Source organism: Periplaneta americana, chromosome 5 (assembly GCF_040183065.1).
Source record: "Periplaneta americana isolate PAMFEO1 chromosome 5, P.americana_PAMFEO1_priV1, whole genome shotgun sequence".
NCBI lineage: Eukaryota > Metazoa > Arthropoda > Insecta > Blattodea > Blattidae > Periplaneta > Periplaneta americana.
Window position 1 is genome coordinate 154866784 of NC_091121.1, and position 13850 is coordinate 154880633.

The 13850-nt window shown below is 35.9% G+C and overlaps 1 protein-coding gene across 1 annotated transcript in view; it reads right to left on the reverse strand.

Moving 5' to 3' along the window:
• Positions 1–13850, reverse strand: part of Polr1B (RNA polymerase I subunit Rpl135) — a 53014-nt gene that overhangs the window by 30001 nt on the left and 9163 nt on the right. The window contains exons 6-8 of the mRNA XM_069826688.1: positions 12993–13142; positions 4977–5233; positions 683–796 (exon numbers count right to left, since the gene is read on the reverse strand). Coding sequence (XP_069682789.1) covers positions 683–796; positions 4977–5233; positions 12993–13142 — 521 coding nt within the window. The remainder of the gene's footprint in view (positions 1–682; positions 797–4976; positions 5234–12992; positions 13143–13850) is intronic.

Sequence of the window (13850 nt, forward strand, 5' to 3'; positions counted from 1 at the left end):
TCCTTCTAAATAAACTGCTTCAATTATTATTTATTTTTTGTTGACTATCGTGTTGTGTTGATGGAAGAATGTTGAGTTTCCGCGCAATATCAATGTGCTGCATGCTTGGGTTGTGGTCCACTTCTTGAATTATGTTCCATTTTTCTTCATTCGTAATATGCCTTACTTTCTTCTTATCCTTGGCATACAAACTCGTAACTTATGTAAAAACTTCCACCAACAGTGAAACAAGTTACTGACGATACTATCAGACTTCGTCCTCCTTTGTCTTCTTCTAGCGGAAATGAAGTAACAGCATGCTGTGTGCCTGCGTTGGCATAGGAGGCGGAGGTGAGGGGGATGAGAGTCGGAGAGAGAATGCATGTGCGTGCGATGTGTGATTGTTCATCAATATGGCCACCGACCACCAAGTTTGAACGCAGTAAGCGGGAGATGTCAAATGTGTAAAGGGTAATTTTAATGAAATTGGGGCCGGGACGTCCAAAAATAGACGTACTAAACAGGAAAACGTGGTAATGAGGAACGTGCTAACGAGATTCCACTGTATTTTGATTTTATGCCTTTTACCTCATCACTTTTTAAAGGAGTAACTATGTTAACGTAATTTTATTGCAAAATTATTCCTACAACACATTTTCCAACTTTCAATATTATGCTACAAGTTACTGTATGATGACTACACCTTTATCCTGTAGCAGTCCCAGCCCTGATCGAGAAGATATGTTTCCAGTAGCAAGGAATCTCTCCATTGGAGCTTCTACTGTTCCACTTCTTGCCAATGCCCAACTAAATTCACCTGGAAGCAATAAAAGTATTTGTACAAGGAATAAATTCACATACTATTAAGTGTAAATGATCAAAATCCCAATTTAAGATATAACCAATTCGCTATCATTACCACTTTTAACACAATATTTAAACTGAAAAATAAACTATCAATATAATTTAAACTTATTTGAATTACATAAATGATAAAAGTGTTGGTGTGCATATGAATTTGTTACATTCAAAACCGAAAACTTCTTTGGAGAGGATCAGAAAACCCATTTACATGTAAAACTGTTCTTTCCCAATGACAGAGAATTGGTGTACGCCATTTTTCCCTTGCTTTACAGCAGATTCCTGTTCGATTTTTCTCTATTTATCTGGAGATTTAAATTTTGCAATGAAGAAGGTATTACTTCTGAATTTATGCATCTATACTGTTTTCACTGTAAGAAAAATCCTAATGTAAACACAAGCACATGGCTGTCATACCCATGATTGGCTCACAGTCGAAACACTCATATGACGCAGGAATATATAGTTCGTATTTGGAAACTATCATCTTGTATTATTTGAAAATAAAAAATTGAATTCTAGTTGTTAAATACAATGAAACATATAACTTCACTCATATGTAAAACGATATGTAAAAGAAAAGCTACTTTTATATTTTGTTATGTACTATGAATGTGGATGAATACCTACAAACAGTGATACCGAGGTAGTCGATTCTTGTAACAAGCTGGCGTCACTTGAGCTCATAGTTGTTCAAGTAAGCATGTGGTACTGAAGTATGGCTTCTGCATCCTCGATGTGTGTGGTTATTAAACATAAGAGTAGAAACCCTCTCAAAAGCGGGAAAAAAACAAATAGTCTTAGATATATATAATAAGTTATGTAAGTTTTAATTAGAGTAATTATAAAGTAAATGTTTCCTAACCAAATGAATGCATAGCAGTGAGGTTAGGCCTACGTGACGAGTAACGGGAAATGTTTAACATGAAACAGAATGTACAACAGTAGGCGGGAACATGTACTGAGAATCTATGGCACCAAACAGCGGCCAATGAAGCCTCACTTCAGTCACGTGCTATTATTTATATTAGGATTTTTGTTACAGTGAAAAGATTATATTAAAAATGTGTCCAGAACTATAACAGTTTCGATAGCCCATGAATGGATCTTAAAGAAAGAAAAAAAATGTTTTTCTTTGATCACACAATATAGAAATAACACATTGGAAATCATGTTTTGTTACTTTTCTGAATCATTTTTAAAAACTTATATCTTTTCATCACTATCACAATAATATCAAGTTCAATACAGCACTTAAAGTGGACCAGTGTGAGCCAGGTACACATCCTAAACTTAGGCCAGTATGGCATGCCGTTAATAAGACTGATAAAATGTGAATTTAATATACCTCCATATATGGTCACCATCATCCATCCCAAACAGTTATTTAGTTTACATGTAATTACATATTATGAATAAAATGAAAGCTTCTCTACATAATTTTAATGAAATTGTTATAAATTCTTTATATATATATATATATATATATATATATATATATATATATATATATATATATATATAGTGAATAAAAAGTAAGAGGACAAACTTCAGGAAGTGATTCCTAACAGGAAAAGGAACAAAAAAAGTTCATATCAACATGTGTCCGGAAATGGACGGTGAGTCTGCATTAAAGCAAATAGTACTGGTACATTACATTACACATTACATGGTATTAATTTCATCCATGTTACAATGTTACAACAGATGTTCAAAGTGGCCTCCAGGGGATGCAATGCAAGCGTCCACACGTTGCATCATGGCTTGCCTCACTCTTTCGAATGTTCCAGCCTGTAGCTGAGTAGCGTCACAGCTACATAAACATGCTCTTCAAGGGTCTGCACATCAGGAACTGACTCAACATACACAACACTTTTCAGTTGCCCCCATAAGAAGAAATCAAGGGGGTTTAAGTCCGGTGATCGAGGTGGCCAGGCGCAAGGGCCTCCTCGTCCTATCCATCTTCTAGGGAAGATGATGTTGAGGTGTTGACTAACAGTCATGTGAAGTGGGCTGGTGCTCCATCATGCATCAGCCACATTACCTGTCATATTCCAAAGGCAAAAGAGGCAGAGTGTTCTGCAAGAATTCCAGATATGTCTGTCCATTAAGGCGTTGTGGCAAAACAAATGGTCCAAATAAGTGCGTGTTGTTATGAGAGAATGATGATGTTCATCAGTGTCATCTACCATAGCAAATATGCATTTCTGGACACATGTTGATATGACTTTTTTTGTTCCTTTTCCTGTCAGGAACCACCTCCTGAAGTTTGTCCCCTTACTTTTTATGCACCCTGTATAAGGTCAATAACTTTCAATAATTTGGAATGGACACGATTTATATAACAGAAGGTAACTTTGTTTTCTGATTATTGCATCAAATGTAAAAACAGTTTTATTTTCTAAAATCCTTAGCCTAGTTTACACTAGTGTGAGAGCAGTGGGCTGTTTCGAATTGTTAGAGGGGGAAAAAAAAAAAAAAAAACGCGCATGCCTGCACACACACAAACAAACAAAAAATTATCTTATATAGTTTAATTAATAATTTATTTATTTAATCTGACAGGATTAAGGCCATAAGGCCTCATCTTCTATCCTACCAGATAGCACATAGATAATTTGTAGAAACAAAAGCCGCCCTAAATAAGGGTTCGATAGATCGGCCTACTAATCAATTCATAAAGAATAATAAGTAAACAAAACAATTTTGTGACACTTGGAAAGAAAAAGAAAAAACATTAAGACAAGAAAACGTAGGAAATCATTTACAATAAAAATTTTGTTGGGTACAAATGATTACTAATTATAGCTAAGGATGATTTTAACACGTGAGATCCTATGGCAACAATCATTGCATCAGAAATTTTATATTGTTTAAGTTGATTTAAAGTTTCACGTGGGATCGTGCCACGGGCACCGAACATGAGCCCAAAAACTGTCCAATGTGTAATGTGGTATTGTGCTCCAAGATGCTGACAACAAGGCTCATATATGACTTGTTTTTCACGACACACCTCTTGTGGCTGTTGCTCATGCATCTCAAAACGGATTGTGGGATCAAGAATGACACCCTTATCCTTCTGCCGATCAATTATGATGATATCAGCCCGTCTAGTAGAGCCATCAGAAGAGACACAACCAACCTCCTCATAAACCTCATAGGAAGCATTCTGACGGATTGAAGCTGCGATGAGAGAACGAACCGTATTATGTCTGTTGATTCGGAGCAATTCTCCATGACGGCAGAAACCCAAGACGTGAGGAAGCGTTTCTTGCTCGTCGCATCTTCTGCAACGGGTTGAGTCAAGAGTTCTACCAGGGAGAGTACGTACAGGTATTGTATTACAGTTCATCTTAATGGCTTGCGTCCACTGACTACTCGAAAGTCCCTTTTTGGTTGAGATCCACGAATTACCTTTCTTCCAGTGAGAATAGAAAACAACTCCCAAACCTTTACTTTTCAATTTGCACCATTGATGAAAAGAATCTTCACGCAATGCTTTTCTTAGTTTTTGAGAAGAAATACGTTCAGAGCAATCGAAGGTAATTGGTAATTGTTTGATGCAATACAAAAAAGAAATACAAACACTGAAAAAAATAATACAAATTAAGTTAAAGCCCTATAGAGGGTCAACAGAGTCAAAAGAACACTATAGAGCTCTCACCGAGCTAATACAAGAAAAAAGAAAGAAAACAGAGCTAGCAATGATGATAGTGATAACTGATGATGATGATGATGATAATAATAATAATAATAATAATAATAATAATAATAATAATAATAATAATAATAATAATAGTAATAGTAATAAATACATTACACATTAATTGTCAATTTTACAACAGCGTAGTTACAATATTTACTTTATGGCATGGGTTAAGGCAAAGTTGCACAACCTGATAGGTGTTCAACAAGCAATTCCATGAACTAGAACGTGATTTTTTTATTTAAATTTGAATTTTGATATTGTCCGACAGTCTCTGACATGGTTTACTTCCTTGTATGAAAACAAGCTTAATAAAAACCAAGTTATACTTTTTATTTTTTATATGCATTTCGTCTATTTTTCCACACTACCAAGAAATTAATATATTTTAATGCCAAATTCTTCAATACATACAAATCTTGCAACTTACTTGGAGTACAGGAAAAGGAAGCTGTTGAATTAGCTTTCTTCAGGATGAAAAGTTTGACACCCACAAGCCACGAACTCAGTTTCTCTTTGAGATATTGAAGGTAAAAGTGACCACCAAGGAGAAGTTCATGCATCATCAAACCATCTCCACTCTCCACAGATGTCTTGTTATGTACTGAACAAAAGAGCTTCTGCATCATCATGACATAAAGGTTGAATTTATCTTCATTGTTGTCTAGATGAATAGCAAAACAGTGCCTATCAAAACAAACTTAATATGAAAATCTATTGGAGATAAAAACATAGCAGTAGGATTGGACACATATGAAATTCACACCTGTAGAGTCCTTGTTAGTTTGATAAATCCAACAAAATACAGTACATAAAAAAATGAAGGAAAAATTTGAGATGTTTGCCAAGGTTATAGCGTAGCCTATCCCCATTACTATTTACTATTTATATGGATCATATGATTAGAAACTGGAAAAGAACAAAACATGGTAATTTGAACATCAATATAAATTTAATGTTAGATATATTACTATTTGCAGATGATGTGATATTATTAGCAGATTCTGAAATGGTCTCCAACGTTCAGTTTTCCAATTACAACTCATTTCTGAGGAATACAGAATGGAAATTTCAGTTAATAAAATGAAAGTAATGGGATTCATCAGTAAAAATAAAATCCGCAGCAATATTTGCCTTTATAATAAACTTGTAGAACAAGTATCATGTTTTAAATATTTGGATTATCATTTAAGCTATGAACAAGAAAAAGATATTTCTACAAAACTGAATTACTTTAACTATGCAATGAATACTATTAATAACATTTTCAAACCTTCTCTTGTCCAAAAACACACAAGAATTAAAGTCTATAAAACACTGGCGAGCCTTGTTTCTCATATGTGGAAGTGAAGCTTGGGCCATACGTAAATGTGATGAACACCGAATCACTGCCAATGAAATGAAGTTTTCAAGAAGAACCGTGGCTATACTAGATTAGACAAGAAGAAAAATTTGAATATTTTGAAAGAATTAAATATTGACCCAATTTTAGAGAAAATTCAAAATTATAGACAGAATTGGAAATCTCATATACTCAGGATGCCTAGAACAACGATACCATGCCAAGCATTAAATTACCGCCATCTTTGGGCCATCCACTGAAACAATGGGGTGAGACTGTAACAGGCCATCAGGCTTAATACGTGATAAGAATAAGAATAAGAAGAAGGAATTTGTCTCCTACAAATACATAAAGTATTTACAATTTAATTGTATATTTTTAAAATGGTATCAGTCAACAGAGACATTTTATTGGGAAATTGAGAAAAATGTTTTTTTTTTTAATTCAAAATAATAAAATGTGGTCAATTATATTGAAGCTGCCAAGTTCTATGGTTTTACTTTGATTCTCAGACGAGAGATCGTAATGCTGTTTTAATTTCTGATTACCTTAATTAGTAGTTAAATAATGGAGACTGATATCCTTTTAAAAAAATTGAACAGTTACTAAAACCAGACACATTTGCTTATATTTTTCATACATTACTGTTTCCGAACTGACATAATATTTATTGCACATATTATGAATTATACAGTTCAAAATTTTGCAACACTGATACAGCAATCTACAAAAATATTAATTATTGCTAGCTATTGATGCTGCTCTTCAGTATGTTACTCAAATTTCTGAAAAATCTATTTGCATACTTACTGACTCCAAGGGGGCTATATTTAATATAATTAAATATGTACCAAACCTATATGCACATAGAATTATTCCAATTCAGAAACAACTAAGTAAACTAAATGAACTCCAAAAGGAAATAACATTTCAATGGATACCTAGTCATTGTGGTATACCTGGAATCGAGAAAGTCGATAATATTGCAAAACAGGCAACATATTTGCAACCAACACCTCTTCAAGTGATATCTCTATCAGTGCTTTTGCTTCAGTAAAGTCTCATTTTACAAACCTATGGATCAACAATTGGCTCTCTTCTGACAAAGGAAAAATTTTACAGTCTGTACAAAAGAAACCAAATGACCTGGAAATGTACAAAAACTTGTCCAGACATGTTCAAACATTTTAACAAGAGCCAGAACAGGTCACATTGTCACTCAATTGTACCTACACCGATTTCAGATAATCCTACTTGTTTGTGGTGTAATAATCATGATGAAGATCTGGAACACATTCTTCTATACTGTCCATCCATAAACCACAAAAGAAGTAAATTAAATTCATCAGTACCAGTTGCAGAAGAGACAGCCCTGCAGTACATATTGACCACACCCCAACTCTGGCTACTAGCAACAGGCATCTATAATGAACACCGATCAAAATACCCCTCATTTCTCGTGAAAAACAACAACTGAATAGACTACAGTGGACTTTATGTTGTCAGCAAACAGCTGGATACATTAAGAAGATTGATTGATTAATTATGTACATTCCGTTCACTCATCGTCTTCAATGACATAGTTCACAGGCCACTTCAAAATCTCTTCAAAGCATTTTAGATGTTCTTCAGACACATAATGCTTCAGTTTTTCCAAATCTTTAATTTTATTGTACTTGATTGATGAATAAGCTAATTTTTGTGGTGCAATTACTGGGCCATGCTGGAGGCCTATAAGAAAAGTATGACTGTTCGGTCCGTTGATCATTGTAAATGCTTTAATACAACCCTTTCTGGTATTATCAAAGATGAAGTGAAAAGGTGCTGACAGAGATATTAAATTTACTGTTTAGTTTTAGAAGGGCATGAGTCTTTGACTGAAAAAAAAATATATAGTATAGAACTTCAAGGACAGGCTGACTGATGCCCTTTTAAAGATAAGCAGTGCAAATATACACCGCCCTCCAAAAAAACTGTGATATCTAATTTTTTTTTTAAAGAAACCCCACCTAAATGTAGAAGAATGAAATTTTCTCGTACTATATCATCACAGAATTATAAAATAATTGTTTCCACACAAATTATGAGCTTTAACAATGCTTATATAAATGTAATGTTACCAACATTGGTGTTATTTACAACCTTATTGTTTTGAAACATTAGTGTACTAGAACTTAAAAGCATCATTGTGAGGGTACTGTTGCATTGCTGATGTTTAGCATTAATGTGAACATTCTCTATGGAGATTTTGAAGAGGATTAAGAGAGAAGTACACATAAGAGTGCCTCTAAGTGCTTAGGATTCGGTGATAGCAATCAAACTTGTAAATGAAAGCCGCAACTACTGCTACAATGGTGAGATCCTGGATACATCCTGCAGTAGTATCCTTCGAACTGTAAAATGTTTCCAGGAATTCAATACTCCTTAAGGTGCGTACACACTTAGCGATTGAACGAAGAACGAACGACAAACGATTGCATTCGCTGATTGAAATCGGTATGTGTGGCAACCGATCGTTTGATTTGCCTTCAGAAGTGATCTGTCGCTTGTCGGTACATCAAAGGAAGTTGGTATTCGTTGTGGACAAAATTTGCCACTAGTTTGTAGTTCGTAGCAGAACGCAGCGCTTAGTTCAATTTCACCAACAGGATGTCGAAACTGGAGTGGACGGAAGACACTGTTATAAATCTTATTAATGCATATAGGGGGCAGGAAAGTTTTTGGAATCCCAAGCATCCTACTTACCACAATAAAGTAAGAAAGCATGATGTTTGGGAAGCTACTGGAAAGATGTTCAGCTGCAAGATAGGCGAGTCAAACACATGCAAAATTTGAAAATTATTTTTGTTTGTTTATTTATTTTCAGTGGATACATGTTTGTTGTTTATTGTAGGGACCAGAAGTCAAAAAGAAAATTGAGTCCCTACTGACATCATTCCGGAGGGAAAGAAAAGTCCACAAAAAGATCTGGAATGGGGAGTGATGAAGAGTACAAGTCAACTTGGTTCGCGTATAAACATACAGTATGTCGTTCCTTTTGGACAAATTCACGCCCAGAAAAACAAAGTCCCAACCTTGTGGTCACAAAATAAATTATTGGCACTGAAAAGTGCCTTTTCGTAAGCATGATGTGCATTTGACACAGACAAATCTCTCTTTTTAGTGTTTTAAGATAATTATTGTCAGTGAGGTATCCGTGTACTGAAACTTCCCATCTTGCAGTCGTAACTTAATAACATCTTCCAGTTCCTCAATTATAGCTGTACATACTTCTGGATAATCCTGGTAATTAGCTGTTTCGACATTTTGAATAAATACATTAAACTTGTATACGAATCTCCTGTAGCGAGATATCGAAGTGTTAGTGTGCTAGTCTTTTCTGAATAGGTATTGCTTCTCGCCAGCCTGTGTCTTTCTTAGAAATTTTTGGCCTTATTTTGCACAGGAATATTTCGAAGTCTGTTTCTGAAATGCGACAGAAGTTGTAAAATTGCCCCGAGTCCACATTAGTTGTAAATCATGAAGCAAGTCAGTGCCTCCTTATTGATTGTGACTTTCGTAGAATGGTGTCTGCCACCATCGCCTTTTGGTTTTTAACTTTCTTTTTGTTAAACTGCCCATAACAACAATGGCTGTGCTTGCTATAGTTATATTTCTGTCTGCCTTTATTGCGGATAATCAGCGAACGTGAATGTTTTCTGACAATTTGCTGATGATTTGAATGTTGCTCCAAACAGCGAACGAACAACGTAGTTTTGCTTCATCATTCGTTCGTTTGCAGTTTTTGAAGCTGCAAGTCCTGAAAAACTAACATCTCACAAGGCACGAAATCATCTGATAAAAGTTTGCAATACAACTGTAAGTGAGAATACAGAGGGAGGAGGATATACAGGTTGGAAAGTAACCTTTTACAATCCTTCTGGGATATGATATCTCGAATTATGACAAACAAGAAAGTCTAATAATGTTTTGTTTTCGAAAAAAATGATCTTTGTAACTTGAAATTATGATTAAGTTTTTCATGAAACTGCTCAAAATTGGATTTTATCTTATGTAGGATGATACAGTAAGCTATGTATGGCCATGTTACAGTAGTATTTGGATGGAAAAAATACAGATTTCGAATAAATCGCGTGAATAATCGTGTACACATTGCATGGGAACAGGGCTGTGACACACTGGCAACACTGTTTCTGATGTGCGCAAACCATGTGGCCGAGCTAGGTGTACGGAGCGGACGCTACGCTTACATTCACTTCGTCACTAGTTGCGGGCTACGTGCAGTTCGAAGCAATTGAAACACAACGAGATGCCACAGTTTTCTTATCATGAGTATCTGGACATTCATTCTACTGTATTATTGATGAAATTGCCTTAAAATGTAATGGAAACTACGTGTTTATTCATACTAAATTTAGTGCTGAAACAATACAATAACGAACGTTTCATCATAGATAATGCAGCAGCGGATTTTCAGGGGAGGCAAGGGAGGCCGTGCCTCCCCTATTATTTTACCAGAACACAATATGGCAGTATTAATTCCAGCTGAATTAAGATCACAGACTAGTTATAGAATGACGAACATTTTTTCCTTTTATAATAATTTTACTATTCACTACGACTAAGATATGTTATGTGAAGTCGACCACATCCAGCTGGTGATGTAGATAGTACAAATAATTCGTACCGAAAAATAACAGATAGCACTTTAACCTGCATATTCGACATCCAGCAGCCTGCAGTGTCTATGCGAGAGCGGGGCAGAGGAGACAGCTACATCACTCTGCTCCCCAGTAACCATGGCAACAGCAGTTCAACAAATTAGATAGCTGGTTAGCGGAGTGTTTAAACTTGACTAGAACAAGTGAGGGGAGCCGAATTTGGAGACGTCCTACCCACCGCTGCCAACTTTACAATTTATAATCACAGCTGCTTTCGGCTGTATTGGGAAGATCTCTCTCTTTCTCTCTTCTTGGTTTTAGAAAATTGAGTTACATGTTGTTAGTTTTCTCTCCCTGTGTAGAAATTTTCTTTTATGTTGGTAGATTTTTCTCTTATTTGTGGGTTCCTGTTATTTTTTTATTTTGTGTTACGAGATATATTTATTTATACAGTATTTTAAATATATCGACAGTTTAGAAACAAATGCAGATTTGTCTCTAGCTTCTTCTAGTAGCAATTGTTCAGTATGTTGTGACCTAATTGATCGGTTTGCGAAGAAAGAGGATCGTCGAATAAATTTGCTGTAAAATTAGGCTATGTAATAGTGATGAGCAAGCCCCAGATTCTTAGGTTCGAATCACTTTTGTTGCTATCTCGTTACTCTCGAAATATTGCTTTTCTTATTCGTTTTATGTAAGAATGAATAACATTCTTAAATTTGATATGACCTAAAAAGACCTAACTCGTAGGTTAGGACTTCAAATGTCCTAAAGAGAGGCAATCTTTACCAAGCTGTTGTAATACGTTAACGGCATGTTGTTTTTCTTTTTTCTGTAAAATCATATAATTTTCTAAACTTATGATTTAAAATCCTAAAGAAATCCTAAAACATAGATTGGAAAACCTAATTTTAGTTTCTTAAAACCTATAAATTTTGCACTTGGTAATGAGGTACGTCACAGGCCTTATATTTTTATATTCTCATCAGTCATGACTTGGCCTCCTCAACTTTCAAACTCACCGTCTGCCACTGAGATAACGAATAACATAGTTCATGTAATTAACATGTTACGATTACATAAATTTTGATTTGACTGCATTCTCAACAGATATCTTTGTTTACAAAATGGTACATGTGTACATCCTCTCAAACCCCCTATCAAGTAGATGATTGAAGCGGCATTCAGTAGGCTATGCTGGGTACAATGATCTCGCGGAGTAAACACTGCTACTATCTACAACGTTGCAACATTGCATTGGAAATATTACAAAAACTATTGGTCGTATGAAAAAATATCATTTGACAAACGTTCCCAAATGATGGCAGCCGGGTAGCTCAGTTGGTAGAGCAGCTGGCTACGGACTGGAAGGTCCGGGGTTCGATCCCAGCTGGTGACAGGATTTTTTCTCCTTGCCAAACTTTCAGAACAGCCCCGAGGTTCACTCAGCCTCCTATAAAATTGAGTACCGGGTCTTTCCCGGGGGTAAAAGGCGGTCAGAGCGTAGTGCCGACCACACTACCTCATTCTAGTGCTGAGGTCATGGAAAGCATGGGGCTCTACCTCCATGCCCCCCCAAGTGCCTTCATGGCATGTTACGGAGATACCTTTACCTACCTTTACCTTCCCAAATGATATGATCTGTTATGTGTGTGAAGGATTATAAAAGCTTACCTTCCACCCTGTATAAGACAGATCCAATTTCTAGAGGACTTGCCAGAGGCCCAGAGTTTACTACAGAGTACCGAATGGCCCATCTACATTTTTCGCAGAGACATGAACACCGGACTGAAGAGCAGTGGAGCCAAGTGATTTTCAATTACGAGTCTAGATTCTGTCTAAGGTAACCGGACAGAAGAGAAAGGGTGTGGAGAAGGCATGGAGAGCGCTTTGCGCCATGTACCTTCTCAGAGAGGATGCCTTTTGGAAGAGGCTCTGTGATGGTGAGGGGCGACATAACCTCAGAGCCCTGTACTGAGCTCGTATTCATAGAGAATACTCACTAATGTCACACCACTACATTCAAGAGATACCCACTGATCATGTAGTGCCTTTTGCACTTTTCATTTATGCACGACAATGGACGTCCTCATGTTGCTTGGTCGGATTACATCCAGGAGGTCGGCATTTCAACTTTAACTGGCCAGCAAAGATTCCCGACCTGAGGTAGCAAATTTTAATCTGTTTCATGAATCTGTTACTGCCTATTCGCCTATTCCCGAGATAAACACTGATCGTACATTAACTATTACCAGAGTTTCAATTCCCACACTAATAAAACAAATAATTACAGCAGCTATTACCTCAACATAGAAGGAATCAATCAATCTTCTTAATGTATCCAGCTGTTTGCTGACAACATAAAGTCCACTATAGTCCACTGTAGAAGGAAGCAGGAAGTAAATCTTCTGTAAGTAACAATAGTAGAAAAAATATTACTTACTTAATTAAGAAATCACAGATTTCTTCATCTGATTTCCAGGGAGGTAGATCTACTATTTTAGATCTAAATGCCTTGCCAACGAATGTTCTTGCATCAACGTGGGTATGAATTCCTTCTTCATGCAATTCTTGCAACATGTTCATTAAACACCTACAAAAGATAGCCATCAGTTAATGTGAAAACCAACTATTTTTTAAAGATAAAAGTATATATCACAGTCTAAGGCAATACAAGTTAAGTTCATTTAATTATAAGCAAACAAGACATCTAATATGAAAACAGCTACTACAATACTACTCGTACAATTTCTTTAGCAAAGAAGGGCAGCACTGCTACTTACAGACCTGTTACTAAATCTACGTATTACTCTGTGAAGAGATTTATTAAATCTACATACTTAGACTTCAACAAACAAAATTTGATAACACAATCCCGAGGGAAAAAATGGAACTCTCTGCATCATAATCCACAGTTAATTCCCGATTTACCACGAAAATCGTCTGTAGCTGCATTTAGATTGGCAACAGGCCATGATTGTTTGGCTAAACACCTGCATAGAATTGGAATATATCAGTCCCCTAACTGCCCATTGTGCAACTCAAACCAAGAAATGGATTCGGAACACCTCAAAATCTGTGCTTCATTGGCTGGTCATGATAATATCTTTGAAAAATATTGGAGTGCAAGAGGTCAAATGACTTTATTGTCAAACGCCTGGCATTAGAAAACAACAACAACAATAATTTGTAATCTGTATGCTTATTGAAGCTTTTGTTATAAAGATATATTGAATGTTGATATTAATGGAATACACGAGATATTCAATCAGATAAAAATGGATTTCATAGCCTCAAACAA